The sequence below is a fragment of the Nematolebias whitei genome, chromosome 15 (assembly GCF_014905685.2).
Source record: "Nematolebias whitei isolate Nwh7 chromosome 15, NemWhi1, whole genome shotgun sequence".
In the NCBI taxonomy this organism is placed as follows: Eukaryota; Metazoa; Chordata; class Actinopteri; order Cyprinodontiformes; family Rivulidae; genus Nematolebias; species Nematolebias whitei.
This window is the reverse complement of record NC_056512.1, coordinates 31666156-31682146: the sequence shown is the minus strand read 5'-3', so window position 1 is coordinate 31682146 and position 15991 is coordinate 31666156. Positions and strand designations below refer to the sequence as shown.

At 39.9% G+C, this 15991-nt stretch overlaps 2 protein-coding genes across 3 annotated transcripts in view; both read left to right on the top strand.

The window, feature by feature from the left end:
* Positions 1-24: 24 nt before the first annotated feature.
* On the top strand, positions 25-6971 carry tfap4 (transcription factor AP-4 (activating enhancer binding protein 4)). Its single transcript, XM_037688381.1, has 7 exons — positions 25-363; positions 2818-2983; positions 3203-3301; positions 3388-3558; positions 3674-3823; positions 6279-6446; positions 6589-6971. The coding sequence occupies exons 1-7, from the start codon at positions 275-277 to the stop codon at positions 6739-6741; spliced, it is 996 nt and encodes a 331-aa protein (XP_037544309.1). The 5' UTR covers positions 25-274; the 3' UTR covers positions 6742-6971.
* Positions 6972-11336: 4365 nt separating this feature from the next.
* Positions 11337-15991, top strand: part of srl (sarcalumenin) — a 16876-nt gene continuing 12221 nt past the window's right edge. For both annotated transcript variants that reach the window (XM_037688380.1, XM_037688379.1), the window contains exon 1: positions 11337-11423. In XM_037688380.1, coding sequence (XP_037544308.1) covers positions 11363-11423 — 61 coding nt within the window. In that variant the 5' untranslated portion in view covers positions 11337-11362. The remainder of the gene's footprint in view (positions 11424-15991) is intronic.

The window sequence follows — 15991 nt, the reverse complement described above, 5'->3', positions numbered from 1 at the left end:
CACACACACACACACACACACACACACACACACACACACACACACACGGTCATGCAGAGGGAGAGAAGGCGAAGGGGGAGGGAGAAAGAGTCTGAGGTAGAGCGCCACACACAACGAGGGAACCCCATCAGCTGGAAGTCGAGTAACATTACAATTCTCGCTCCGGACGAAGGATTCACATCTTCCCTGAGGATCGCGGGCTTTTATTTTTATCTAGAGACTTTATTTTTATTTTCATTTTTAGTAGCGGGGACCAAACTGGCGAGAGGCGAGCATGGAGTATTTCATGGTACCAGCTCAGAAGGTGCCCTCATTACAGCATTTCAGGAAAACGGACAAAGAAGTGATTGGTGGTCTTTGTAGGTGTGTAAACCACATGTTCATTATGATTGTGTTATTACTGTGAGACCTGCGGCGGGGACTACATGGCAACAAGGTCTGTTATTGTGTACGCGGCTCACTCACGAGGAGCTGCGGGCATTAATTCACACTAAACACTGGGATTAGATCCAGACTGAGTGTGCTGGGGTCCCCCTGTTGCGATTGAAACAGTTCTGTGTGCTAATCTGCACATTTCGTCGCGAAATTTGTGCATTTTGTGGCCAACAAACACAAACCACGTGGTTCTGTGCGCACCACGCTGCTTACTTTCATCCGCGATGTATTTGTCCTCAAATAATCCCTCCTCGTCACTCCTGGGTGTTGCGAAACGCATACTGAAATAAATGTCAGATCTGTGCAATGTGTAAATGTCAAAGTGTTTGTTGTTGTTGCTGTGGCTCAAGGCGAGTCGAAGTTATTGTGGGTAGTGCGGCCATGCTTGTGGCTTGTGTTGGGGGGGTGGGGGGTGTCTCTACTGCTTGTTTCGTTTTATCGCGTCACATTAACAACCACCGCTCAAGTACAAAGGAACGGTTGTGGTCACGTTCACCGTTACTCGAAAATGTGATGGTTAAACTGGTGCTTGTGCGCGTCCTGCTCGCGCTATCGAGCCGCCTCCACTGCGTCTTTTCATCTCGCACCTCTGCCATGCTGCCTGCCGCATTGTTGTAATGGCGGAGGACACGAAAAGTCTGCTAGCAGCACGGCCGCGGTGACGACGGAGGCCGCTTGTGTTGGGGGCTTTAAAATATGTTTTTCACACAGTGTCTACTGGAGAGAAATTTGATGTTCGCGGGGAGGCAGGAAAATTAAAAGTGGTGTTATTAATAGGGGGGTGTGTATGTCGCGGAAGGCCAGTCGATACGTCCGCGGCACTGTTTGTTGAGGGAGGCGGAGGAATCTTTTGCCGTTGCAGCTGCTGGTGGCGCGGAGCATCCTGGGAAACGTAGTTTTGTATTTGTTTGCTTCGAGTTCTGGCTGTAAATTTGTGGAAATTGGATTCGAAATGTTTTGCTTTTGTTTGTTTATTGTCGATATAAGACTTATGGCGTTTAAAACCGCTTTTACAAGAGTGCCCCGGCCTAAACAGAGAGCAACAGCTCAAAACGACAACAACACACAGTTCACCAAGTATTCCCAGTCACAGAAGTGTACTGTATATTTAAAATTATGTTCTGTCACTGGAAATATTATTTGTTAGTTGCATTTCAGGAAACTTGAAATGTCTATTTAAAATGTAATTTTTTTATTTTTTCTTATGAACTTACAGGAAACCCTTATTTGTACAACTGACAAATGTGTTGTGGTGTTATCTGATGTATAAACAGTCCAAAAGTAGTGAGAATTTTCTTAACTGTTACAGTCTGAAATGTTAAAAAAAATATAAATACAAAGTTTTGGTTTTTGTACATACATTAAGTGACCTAATCATGTTTTTGTGCATGTGTAATGTTTTGATTTGTTCTGATGCTTCTGCTTCATTCTAGCCTTACGTTAGGCTGGATTAACGCAGAAGCATCGTAAACAGGCTCTTCATCTTTTAGGCTGGATTAAAGCAGAGGCATCGTAAACAGGCTCTTCCTCTGTTTTGGGTGATGTTTTTGAAGTTTGGGGCCTTGCTGTTTTGATAGTGGATGTGCTTGTCAGATATTCTGCTGCACTAATGCTTTGTGTACATCTTTACACGCTTAACACTCATGCTTGCACGCGCACACACGGGTTTTCTGATTCGTGTCTGCATGATTGTTCTCAGTGTTTGCACCGAGGCAGCTGAGTCAGTACAGATAAGAGCTTGGCAGAATGAGGGAGTCCCAGAGATACCGCAGTCGATACAGAGGGTGTTGGAGGATAAAATTTACCCATAACCAAATCTCAGCATCTGGCATATGGTGATTTTTGTTTTCAGTTTTAAAATGATGATGTAAAACTTTCTAAACCTAATTACAAAGCTCAAGATGTAAACTAAGTTACTTGCAATGGTAAAATATGTTTTATCGTGTGCTGCCTCTGAGACATAGAAGGTGTGTAGAGCAAAAAAAGGTCTGAAGTCGTTTAATTTCCTTTGCCCATATGTGTTTAAATACGTGTATTTTAATTTAGCTCTTTCTTTGTAGGAAAAAAGATCAACAATTTATAAAAGACATTATATATTTTTTAATTTCTCTTGACTTCAAAGCTGGCAAATGAAGGTTTTAGTGACTGACTGGGAAAAAAGGTTTAAAGGTCTTAGTAATTTGAGAAGATTTCTGCTATCAGTTAAAATAGATATAAAGAAATGTGTACATAATTCTACCTGTGAAAGCATTTCTCAGCGGACTAACAGGAATAAGGTTTTCCATTCTTACAAGTGTGGCATATTTTTTGCATTCATTCATAGGTTTTCTTGAGTAATTTATAGTCAGCTGACAGCTTTGTCCCCCTCCTTTTTCCCCTCAGTCTGGCCAACATTCCTCTGACCCCAGAAACAGCCCGGGACCAAGAGAGGCGCATACGCAGAGAGATCGCCAACAGCAACGAGCGTCGGCGTATGCAGAGCATCAATGCTGGATTCCAGTCACTTAAAACACTCATCCCACACAGCGATGGAGAAAAGCTCAGCAAGGTGGGTCGCAAACATTGCTATGAAGTATGCTGGTGAAGCTTCTCAGGTCATGATAAATTTAATAACATTTTCAGGTTCAGAATAGAAGTCCATTTGTTTCGTTTTTTTTTTACCCTTTTTGTTGGATTGCTATGAAACGAGCAACAAGTTTGATGTTGCTACAATATGCATGAAGTCCTGAACTCACTTTTCTAACTGAACTGTAACTTTGTTCATCAGGCTGCCATCCTGCAACAAACTGCAGACTACATTTTTACTTTGGAGCAGGAAAAAACACGGCTATTGCAGCAGAACAGTCAGCTTAAACGAATCATACAGGTACAGCAGGAGCATCCATCACTGCTCTATATTCAGTTTTAGTAATTGCACAAAGCAGATATCACTTTTCTGATTGCTTTCCCCAGGAGTTAAGTGGTTCCTCCCCAAAGAGGAGGCGTGCAGAGGAGAAAGATGAAGGCATTGGCTCACCAGACATTCTGGAGGAAGAGAAGACTGAAGACTTAAGGAGGGAGATGATTGAGTTAAGGCAGCAACTGGAAAAGGAACGCTCAGTCAGGATGATACTGGAAGATCAGGTAATGAACAACAACATGAACAGACACAACAAGGGAACAAAACATGAGGGTACACTGTTTCATATGTCTGAGAAGTGTGGCCACTGACACACTTTTTGTCTCAATTTCATGCCAGATGCGTTCCCTGGATGCACAGTTGTATCCAGAGAAACTGAAGGCCATTGCCCAGCAGTTCCAGGAGCAACAGGCCCAAACGCAAAGCCTCGTTTGTTTGCAGCAGCAGAAACAGCTGGAGAGGGACTTCACTCCAGCCCACAGCCCTCAGGTTCATTTACACCTCACTCAGGTTTAGATAACCATAAGCATACCTTTTTAAAAGTTGTACTCTTTGGTTGAGTACACTTCACCACTTGCTCTTGCCAAGATCGGATGCTTTTCCCCTCCCTCTCTGCTTTGCTTTGCTGCTCTGTCTGTCTGTGAAACTGCTTCTGAGCCTCTCTTGCATTTCTTCCAAACCATAATTATGGACTTGTTTTGATCAGTTGGTCCCTCAACTCAATTTACAACATTTCTTTGAAGAGAAGACAGGCTTTAGGCGAGCCGATTTGTCCTGTTGGCACGCACGCAGCTGGATATCTCATCGACTTGGAAGAACTTGATGATGTGTCTATCTCTGCTGCCATTTGTCGATTTTAAGGACGCATATTTATTTGGATTTACGATAACTGGTTCCTGCTTTTTGGATTCGGCTGGTTGCTGGTTTTATCAACAATCAAGGAAGTCGTCAGCAGCAAATTGGGACCTGATCACGCTGCTTGCCTTTATGATGGCTTGGTTCTTGCCTCGAGTACCTGGAATCAAATGCTTTGGGCAGAATGGATCAGATCTTGGGGATTTTACTCAGTTACGCATCAGTGTGGCCATGTTAATTTGGACATTTCGGAACCGAGTGGACCAACACAGACTCAAGGTAGATGTCGTTAAGTTCTGCCTGTCCCCAAAGCATCTGTGTGTTTATCTGAATTTGGCTTCCTTGGCTGGCCTTGAAGGCCATCTTATCTGAAGTTGCCTGGAGAACATGTGATCTGACGCTCACCACCCCCTCCCTGTGGAATTTCCAACTGTTAACCAGAATAAACATTGTGTCATCATTTCAGGACTCTTAGATTCTCATAGATGTTTTCCTTGGCCATTCCTCGACATACCTCGAGAATGTTTATGGATCTCACCGGAGGACACTGGCTGATTATTATATCCTTATCAGAACTCTTACAGTGACATCGAGAGCATCTATGGACATCGCTCTCGTCGTCTCCCCCCTCTGCAGAATGTCTACGTCACTATGTGCTTGTTTGTGCAAGGTGTTTTTTAATATCAGACTTTTTCTTCTCATGCAAAAAGAAAAAGTCTGATAGGAATTTTTTCGCCTCCAATTCCTACTTGTGTCCAGTTTCACTACTTTGTGTCTGTCTAAACAGATCTCACTTGTAAATGAGTCTTCTAGGCTCAGTGTGATTTATCTGTCTAAATAAAGGTTGAATGAAAAAATGTAGTCTTGGGCTCATAAATCTAAAATCATCAGCTAACAATCACCAAACGTTCCTCCCTCCTTCTGCACTGGTAATTAATATTATAGATTTTGCGTCATTTATATCAAAACGTTTCATATATATGATATAACACACAGCTGGTCTAATCTTTTGGTTTCAGAGACGTGGTTGCAGATGACAGTCCCCTCCATGCTCACAGTTAGAGCTGTCAACAGCTCTGACAGTTTTACAGTGTGTCAAATGAGCCGCTCACACGCCTCGGTGCTGTGGTAGGCCCTGCCATGGCCGTCAGTGTCCCGTTTCTGAGCACTTACACCAACTGAGAATGATGTCTACCCGTCCACATCACACCGAACATACTACACTTTGTAGAAATAAGTACTTTTGTTTAGTTTCATTCATCAGGCTTGCTGTTGTGATACTTGGAGATGAATTATTGTGATAATGAGTTGATTTCTGATGAAGTAGAAGTCTTTTTGTTATATAATGATTTTGAAATAGACTCCGGTTAGTCAGGGAAATGAGCTTTTCTAGGTCAAACTAACTAAACATATTAAACCAGTGTCTCAAGAAAACAGGCGTTGTTATCACAAGGCAATAATGATATAACTTATATTGAGATAATGTCATGAAAATAAACATGTTTTCACTCAAGTTTAATGGTCCAGATGTTTAATGACATGATTTAACTTTTTTTTTTTTTTTTGTTATCTATCTGGATGATTGAGCCTACAAACCTTTTTTCGTATGTCTTCACTCAGTTTTGTTAAAAATAATTGAAAGTCTTTCTGAAATGTTCTCAGTGGTCAATATACTAAAGGTTTTGACACATTTACACTGATGTAGTTGTTGAGCGACTTGTTTTTGGGTGAACAATGAGCTTATATGTCATCTGTAGGGAGATAAATAATACTGCTGAAGCTGCTTTTAATGAGAAATGTCTGTGGAAATTGGACAAGACTTTTAAATATGAGTTGCTGAAAGCTTGTAATGCTTTAAAGCTCAATTGATATTGGTTTTTGATCCATCTTGAAACATGAATAAGTTTTCTCCAAACCTCTGACCTGTTCAGTGTGCAGAACATTATATATTTTAGCTTGTTTGTACCCAGAACATGGTATAATTGTGTTTGTGCATGTTTAGTGTGAGGTCTGTATGTTAGGGTCATTTGTTAGTAAAATGAAGCTGGGGCGTTAAAGTAAAGTGGAATGAATTTTTTTTTTTTACCAGGTGTTGTCTCCTGCTACTCCACCTGCACCTACACATCATGCTACAGTCATCGTTCCTGCTCCTGCTCAAACTCCACAACCTCATCATGTTACCGTGGTTACCATGGGCCCAGCATCAGTTATCAATTCGGTGTCCACGTCTCGACAGAATCTCGACACCATCGTTCAAGTAAGCCATACTTTTTTTTAAATTACCGGGTAATTATATTTGGGGAAAACTACTGTCTGGGGGTGTTTTAATTCCTCTTTGATGTGAACACTAGAGGGAGCTTTTGTCACTGAGATATTTCTCAACTCCCTCGTTCTTCCAGGCAATCCAGCACATCGAGGGCACCCAGGGGAAGGGCTTCGAGGAAGAGCAACGCAGGGCGGTTATCGTCACCTCGGGACGCATCCTCTCTGATGCAGCAGGCTCAGATACAGCCTCAAACAGCGATGGGCCAGATGACTGTTCGCTGCCTTGAGTTCATCCCTAAAATCTTGCATATAACACACACACTTACACACAAACGGCCCAAGCAGACCAGCGCTACAGGAGGCTACAAAGTCTCAGCACTTTTGTTCTGTGGACAGGGCTGGTGATCCGATCGAAGCACTCGTTTTTAATTTTCTGTTTCATCTTTTTCTACTTTTCAAAACGCACCAAGTTTTACCGTGATAGACCGCTGAAATAGGTTTACACTCCTACACTCACACACGCTGCATTTTGTGTTTTTTTGGTGAGGATTTTTTTGCTTATTGTTAGTTCTTGCTCATTTAATCACTCACACAACTCATTTCTATTCCATAATCTCTAGAAAGTGTCTTTAAACTACAACTTTGCTGACATGTTTATATGAATACTCCATCAAACTGGATAGTAGAACCATAAAACCCTGCTAAACATCTCCATTAGCTACCAGAACTGCTATATTCTGCAGTCCTGAAACCGTGTGACTGATTAAAAAGCAAGTCAATGAAGAGCCCAGTGGTGTGGCAGCACCATCTAGCATTCGTGCATATCCATGAAGATGGACATCCGTTGTAAACCTCTTCACTTGAGACCCATCTGAGCTGTTTTTAGAAAGACACTGTGAGCTTGCAAGACTGTCCTGAAGTTCCAACGTAAATGCTTTGTGTTGGAAGAACATGTTTTACCGTTGTCAAGTCTTTTTCATGTTTTTTAAAGACTCTGCCAAAAAGTGAAGAAGGAGAAAGAAAAAAATTAAAGCTGTTTTTATGGCTCAATGGTGCTCATAAGAAAAAGAGTGCACTTTCAGGCTCACAACTCTATTTTTGTTAGTTGGCTTTTGTTTTTGCTGGGCTGGGTTCCCAGTAATCCCACATATGTATTTGGCCTGATCTTCCTTGTACTCATTGCCTGACAAAAATACAATATTGCAGTGACATTTTTAAAATTCCTTCTTGTTTGGGTCTAATAGCACCTGGCCTGGTAAATAAGCTAATTTGTGGGCCGTATTGAGGAAAAATCAACGAGTGTTTGTGTTGTATCTCTTAACGTTGTGAAGGTGCTTTGTGGTGCCCTGGACTCTGGCAGTCTCTAAGAGCACCACTCTTGCCTTGAAATGAAAAACTCATACAAATAAGATATACAATCACTTCTTTGCTCACACTTAAGAGCTTGTTTTGTTTTCCCCTCCTATAAGTGAGACTTTGGGATATTTGTCAAAGAAAATGCTGAAAATATGAGGTTAAATGCCTCGTAGATTGTTTGAGTGTTTCAAATGGGTGAATGGATAGATCACACATGCTCTATGCATTTCCTAACATAGATCACCCATCATTTTGTGCATTTTCAGTTTGTTGTACTGTGCGACTTACATGAGTTTTACCGTAACGTGCTTTTTAGCATGGAAGTGTTGGTTGACAGACTGATTGAGTTGTAGCAGAGTGCGAGGGGTTGCAGCTTGCCTTATAATCCCCACAGCTGCAGGGAGACCAGCCTTAACACAGCCCAGGGGTCTTTGAGAAATACCTGAATTCTTTAACCAAGTCAATTGGCGGCCACTGGTTTTCCCTTCACCTTTCCAATCATGCTTGGAAATATCCAGGGCGTGTCGGCATTTATATTTAGTTATTATATCTATTTGCAATCTTTGATTAGATTTGCCTCAAAAGTAAACAGGTTGCTTGTATGCAAATTATATTCATGGGATCTTGAGGATTGTTTGGCCAAAGTGTGTCTAAATACTGACTTCTGGTTAGAAAATAGTGAGTTGTAAAAGTCAGACTATGTGGAAAACTTCCACAGTAAGACATTCCATTTTTTTTATTATTTTTTTATTAAAGTTATTAATTAAACTGGTAATTTAGGCCTTTTGACACCTCACAGCATTTAGTAGCGTACTCTTCCCCCCTGCATCGGTGCACAGATAGCTTTGAGCTGCTGGACAGACTGTGTTTAAATGAACACTCCTCATCATGATGTATGTCATGAAATTACCCTTTAAGCTTGTTGACGTCAGCTGCACTAAAACGAGTCGAAATGCATCATGGGACATGTGTCTTCATAGGAAAGGGGATTCCTGGATGTGGAAAAAGTGCTCTGCTTTTTGCAGAGTGTTCTCTTGTTCCTCTCAGTATCTGTATTGGGAAGTTTTCTGCAGAATCCCAGAACTAAGTTTTTTTTTTTTTTCCATTTGTTTTATTTTGAGTTTGGTATTTTTACACCCTGTATTCTATGTTACAAAACTTTATGTGGACATATCAGATTATTAGACTAGTGGAGATGGCCTGGGGACACTTAATGGGGTGAAGATTACAAAGCACTTACTGTAATTTGCTTCTTATGTTTAAAGGAGCATCTCTTCAACTGAAGCTCTTGAGGTTATGAGTAAAAACCGCACAGCTGTGTATCTATCCCCAACCCGTTCATGTCAGTCCTACACCTTTTACCGTTTACTACTTACATCTTTTTTATTCTTTTGCATATTCTGTCATGCCTTCATGTATTGTCAGTATCTTCTACATTTTGTGGTTCATTTTCTTCCCTTGTTTTTTGTTCTCTATAATTTTTTTAGACGGTCATCAAGAAGCTATTTTTCTTTTCAAGAAAAGTTTTGGGGATAAAGAGGCTTGTGCCTTTGTAAAGACAGAATAATAAAGTTTGTACTTTGTTTTTTAAATATTTGGCCATGGTGTGATATTCTTTATTTATTTAATGTAACTTTCAAACAAACATTTGTTGACTTTCAAGCTGTGCTTTTTTTTTTTTTAAGCAAGACTTGCTCATTTCAGCAGTGAACGTCCAAACGCTGAACTTACTGCAGCACAACTTGAGGTAAAACAGAAACAATAAAAATATCTGCATAAAGACAAGAAAAGATGGCCTGAACTGTAAAGCAGATTAAATCTGATTTCAAGATTAATCGTTTCATTTCACTTTCAAAATTAGCTGTTTGTTACATGACGCGATGAGGTTGAAGAATCCAGACACAGAATTAAGCTTGAGAACAGAATGATATTTAAATGTTTAATTACTGAAAGATAAAAAGAAAATGGGAAACAACATCACTCACATTTCTCCTTAATGCACACAAGTCAAAATGAGTTCATTTTATGAAGAGTGAATAATTTGCCAACCAGATAGAGGAAAGACTGGTGGACCTGATTACTATTACATCATCAAGATTGTAACAATGGGGTGGTGTTGAAGATCCAAGGATGCAGGCAGACATATATAATTCTCAACAATGCACAGTATTTTATTAACCAAAAAAAGTTAAGTCTGGTCCTCTGTACATTCAAAATTTTTATTTTATTTATATATATTTATTTTATTAACCCAAAACAAACAAACCAGGAACTATACCTCTGACATCATAAATGAAATCCGGGAGTTTTGTTTCTGCTAGGAGGGCTGATTAGTGAGTCAAGGCAGCTGGGGTGATTACAGATGATTGGCAGGTGTGATAAAAACAGGGAAGCTGAGTAAAAAACGGGCTGGAACAACCACAAAATCTGATAAACCTGAAAAACTGAACTAATAGAAATACAAATGACTAAGAAACGAACACTGGCAGAAAAACAAACAGGATAAATAAAACCATTGATACATAATTTGAAAACAGGGATTTATAGAACACCAAAAAATAAAAAATAAAACCCACACACAAACTGTGACACATATAACCAAAAAAAGTCTTCATCAGTCAAGGAAACACACAACACAAAACTGATTCTTCCCCCAAACAGCATGTAGCACATATATTGCATTTATTGCAGCTTCAAGCTAATTTCTTTAAATAGTTAACCATAATGCTGGCAACAGACTTTATAATGTTAAAATAAACACATAATGCTTGCATAATGTACTAATTTAATATGCTGAACATTAAAAACTGAATATACGAGCTTACTTATGTATAAGCAGGTTTTATGTGTCTGTTTAAATCAAATCTTGTCTTTGCACTGAGCTGCAATAAACAAGAAAATCAGCCAGGAAAAAAAATTAAATCTGCTGTCAAAAACAGTGTTTGTAATTTGCATTTGACAGAAAAGCTGTTGTCTAAAGCTCATTAAAGTGAATCAATGAACAAATAATCTTGTGCGCACATTGCTTCTCACTAAGGAACTCCTTTTAATGCCCCATCATGAACATGCTTCCAAAGTCACTTGGGGTAGACCTGATGGGGTTCAAAACTCCTGCTGTATTTTAGGATTAATTTGCAGCTGAGATGTTGATTCCAGAGGAACTGTGAGATTATGTCCCCTCACTTTGTATCTGCCTGAGTGTGATAAAACAATAATCTGGGTTTTAATGCTCCAGACTCACCAGCGCTCTCATTCCACTCACACTTTCTCATGTCACGTTGATAACTTTCACCGCAGCCAAATGAGCATTGTATCTTCCTCATCATCTGTTTAAAGAATAGAACTGATTCATGCACTGATGATGAACAGTATAGCTAGTTGTATGTGCTCTTGGAGCCTGTGTGGCGCACTTGAAACACCTTTAACTCTGGGATCTCAGCCCCTCCACCAGCTGGCACTCTGTGCCCCACCTCCTCTCTCTGCATGTACTTTAACCTTCCAGCCTTGGTATATATAGTTTGAGAGACTTTCAGAGTTCTCCTGGCAGCCATCATGAAGGGTTCAGTCTCGATCTGCTGTTTCCTCACCCTGCTGATTTTGCAGGCCACAGCAGGTAAGACAGAAGCATTTCAGCAACAAAATGTGATTTTACACAAGAAGATGTTTTGTCGACGTGTTATAATAAAAATTTTACTTGTATTATGTTGATGAATGAAACAGTGATGAGTAATTTTAGAGGCTGATGTAAAGAGTGTGTCAGAACGTAGTTTTCACATGACAAGAAGTGAAGCTGTTCTGCAGGGTTTTATATCCTGGGGAAGTTATTGACTAGAAATGGCACAGAATAAAACAACTAACTTTAGGCTGGGCTATTTAAATCTGTCTCGGTTTGGTGTTGGCACCTGTTTCCATTTTCTAAATGCTTAAAGATGTTTTAATCGCTAATAATAAATAAATAAAATAAAAAGTCTCATTTTGGAGCGTTTTTGGTGGAGGAGGGACGTTTGGTAAAGGTGTCCAGTCTCTGCTGTGGCCTGACAGCATGTCTGCTGTCCAAAGGCATGGCACCAGCTGATGGAAAGTCTTAGTCTGATTGAGGAGTGCAGAACGGCCACGTGGGAGAGTGAAGGGACACTGATTCACTGATACAGACTTTTCACAAAATGCCTATAAGTTTTATTTGCTACATGCTGAAAAATGTCTGTATTTATTTATTGGTAGTTTACGACATTGTAATAAATACTTTTATTACAGTTGTTGTGATCATGCAAAGTACTGAGTACTGAGATGAATTTCTTGAATAATTACTGTGTGCTTACACAACCTGCGGACTGATCTCTGGGTCTTGACGGGTGCAGTTACCTTTGTCTGTCACCCCTGCCCGTCCTTGGGGTGGCGTTCAGCTCCACAATCCGTAACTGGGTTTCTGTATTCCAGCCTTCAGTTAGGTGTCTAAGATTGGAAAGCCTGAAACCCAACACTGTCCACTGCAGTTCCTCCCTCTCTTCAAGCCCCCACCAATCTTTTAACCTCCTCCCCTTCCCGAACATCACTCTTTGCTTTAGATACGCTGCACAGCTGCTGTCACTCTGCACTGCCACAATTGCAATTTATTCCCAGCAGCTGGCCTTTTAGGGTCATGCATTCTCCAGGCAGGAGGGGCTGGGCTGTGGCTGCAGCTCACGTTTTCATAAAGCTCCTCTGCATGCCTGTGCAGGTGTGTTTCAGGTGCCTCGATCTCTAAATTTGATACTTCGTAAAGTGGGTACATGGGAATCATGGAGTCCCTGCCGCTCATATTTGTATTAGATTACTGTTTAGAACTTTATCTAATTAGGATTGAAAGTAGTAATCTTCATCTTAATCAACAAATAACATATTTATCATTGTTTCAGCAAAGATTGTCTAACATCTTTAGAGCAGAGCCATTAATGTATTGTATTGTTGGAAAACGCAGCTGAGGGTCTTCTGCAACAGTTGTCATTGTAAATTTGATGTTGTTAAATCCTAATTTCATTTACAGAACTGTTCAATAACATCACCAGCATACAATCTATACAATTATGCTTCCATAATGTTCTTCTGTTAATGTTTTGCTTATAAGAGGCCTCATGTGTCATTGTCAAGAAATCATCGTATTTCCTCAGTCTGGTAGATTTTTATTGGACAGCTTATCTGACTTTGTTGTAACGTTCTTTGCATAAGCCTACATTACATGAATGTGTTATTAATTACATTTGACAAAATTAGCATGTGTTTCTGTGACATTTAGAGGGAAATGCCCATTAAATTGACACGCCTAGTTCTGGAATTCTGCAGTCTTAAAACAAGTCAGTTTTCTTAAGAACAATAACAGCAATTTATGCAAGTTTTGTTTAATAAATCTTAAAATTGTTTCAATTTTATTTTACACTGTTATTCTTGCTGAAAAAAAAAAAATTCCAGGAAGTTTACCATCAACACCAGAAGTCCTACAGATACAGCTGCCACTTGCTATAGTAACCAAATTATTATATAAAAATACTTTGTACATCACACAATGGTAGTACAAGTGTTTCTAAAATTGTGTTTGTATGACTAACAATATTTTGCAAGTGGAGTTGTTTCAAGATGGCAGCAATCGACTTTGGTCTTGGTCTCGTTTAGTTAACAGTTAGCTCATCAACCTGGTTAGAATTCAACTTTATTCCTACAAACTGAGGTTGCTCAAAGCTACATCTACCACGAGTTATGGATCATTCATTATCTTGCTACAGAACCCCACTTCATCAGATCTAAACTATTGCATTTAAAAATCAGGCTGTCCAGTAAAATGGTTTATCTTAGTTCATCATTATGTGGGAAAAAGCAACACTCATTTTGATTTTCCCTAAACTTTTTACTTGTTTCTTTACAGCTTAAGGTTACACTTTGTTTGTAGCATGCTAAAAACTGCTTTAGTATCCAAAGATTGCAGAGTGGAGACAGTGAAAGTTGAAGAAGTAACCTCGTGACTCACTCTAAAGACATGTGTCATGTCTGGGACATCCCTTTGCTGTAGTAGTAAAGAGGGAGCACACCAGTTGTGTTAAATGACATTACTTCTCCTTAAGATGCCACAAGGGCACCTGACGTACGTTGAACAGGGATCTAAGCCTCAGATCAACACCTCAGCTTAAAATCCTTTTGCCCTCATGACTTTCGTTAAATTGGTTTGCATCTCGATGAACTCTTAGAGGACAAGGAATAAGCACGGACATGAATCAAACGGTTGAGTCACAAATTACATTTTTCTTTATCATTTTAAAACAAATCTTAAAAAAGCTGTCTGCCTTATAAGTTTTTGTCTGAAGATCACATACATAGCAACAAATCAAAGTTTTCCGAACTAAGTTGCATTTCTTTTTAAACGCAATAGATTCCAGGAACAATATTTAGTGTTTATAAATGTTGTGAATAAGTTTAACTTTCAACACTTGCACTTGTCTCAGTGCAGGGTGTCTCCCTCATACAACTTGTATTATAAAATGTCAGCTCTGCTGGATGTGGATGTCTGAGTATTCACACTGACTAACAGTCAGAATCTTAAAATAGGCGGTAGTCGTCCTGCCTTCTCCTCTGTCTAACTTCTGAACCATTGTGGGACTATTTCTGACAGTGGAGAGCACTAGCTTCACAAGCTGTGCCACCTGTTGCCATCCATGATGTCTGTTCACTACAGCAGATCGAGCTAACTATCCTTCAACTTAAACTGCACTTAAAGACATTTTTTTATTTATTAATATTGCATATTTCATCTCTTCCCTTACTTAGTGTGAAAAATGCCTTCCGTTACAACATTAAAGCTTTTCAATCTGTTATCATTAGAAGTTAAACAAAAAAGGTAATTTACTCGTTTTAAAGTAGAATGAAATGAAACCATTTATCTTTCCAGTGAAATCTCTTGAGCTTTATTAACATTTGTTCAAGTTAAATCCTCTAACTAGCGCTTCCAGGCCTGCTGCTCTAACCATAGTCAGTTTAATTAAATTTACCTTCACTGTGCCCCAAGTGGAACATGATCCCAAGGTTCCACATAGATAGATATATTTCATATACACAGTGTGTAAATAAATATAACACTTGTGCATGAGAATGTTGCACCTATTAGATTCAATTTAAAATATTAATTTTTTAGTTCAACATGTTATATTATGTGCATTTCTATTTTTACTACTGACAGTCAGAATAATAGTGTTTTATTATTTTTTCATCCCTGAACAGAGTATCTATATTAGAGGTATGACCTATGCCTCTGAGAGGCAATGGTCGGCTTAAATCGTCAACATTCCTGCAGAATGTGCACATGCCATCAGAATGTTTTCCCAAACTAAGAGCGGTTTCTGTCGCAACAAGCTCAGAGAGGACACATGTCTCAGGCTGCAGATGTCCAGGGTTCAGCTCTCCTGGCTCCTGCAGGGTTAATTTGGAGCTGTGATTCAAGGCTCGCCATCCTGTGGCCACATTACCTCTCTGATCTTTGTTCAACTCTGATGCAGAGCCTCCAGGGACTGACCGGTTTGGGAAAGGTGCTAACAAGTTCACAGCAGTTAGACACACTCATGAAGCAAGTGTTAAAAGATGTGACTCATCAGAGCTGAGGCAAAGTGTAAGCACTTCAGTTAGCATTGAGTCAGAGTCAGAGTCAGAGTTTCTTTATTGTCATTCGCACCTCATGTGGTACATGTGGTGGAGCGAAATTATGTACACAGGGTCCCAGTTACATCCAACAATAAAATGTATAAGAAAAACAGTAATAACATCAGTTATTGAGTGCTTCAGTGATAAGTTAATAAAGCATGGAAGAGATGAGCTCTGCCAAAAGCCACTTCAGCCTCTCAGTGGATTCACCGTCAGATATTTCCCATTGACTAAATATTGACTATATATACAGTATATATATATATATATTTCTTCTTTCAGCTGCTCCCTTATTCAGGGATCGCCACAGCGAACTAATTTGCACGAAGACTTGGCAATTGTTTTTACGCTGGATGCCCTTCCGGACGCAACCACAAACCACCAAGCTACCACAGCCCTCTGTGTGGAGCGAAGAGCTGCCATCTGGGGTGCCCAGGGGAGCAGATGGTCGGGGTTAAGGACCTTGTTCAAGGGCCCAGAGTGGGGCCAATGAGGGTGGAGGCAGGTGTGGAATATGTATGC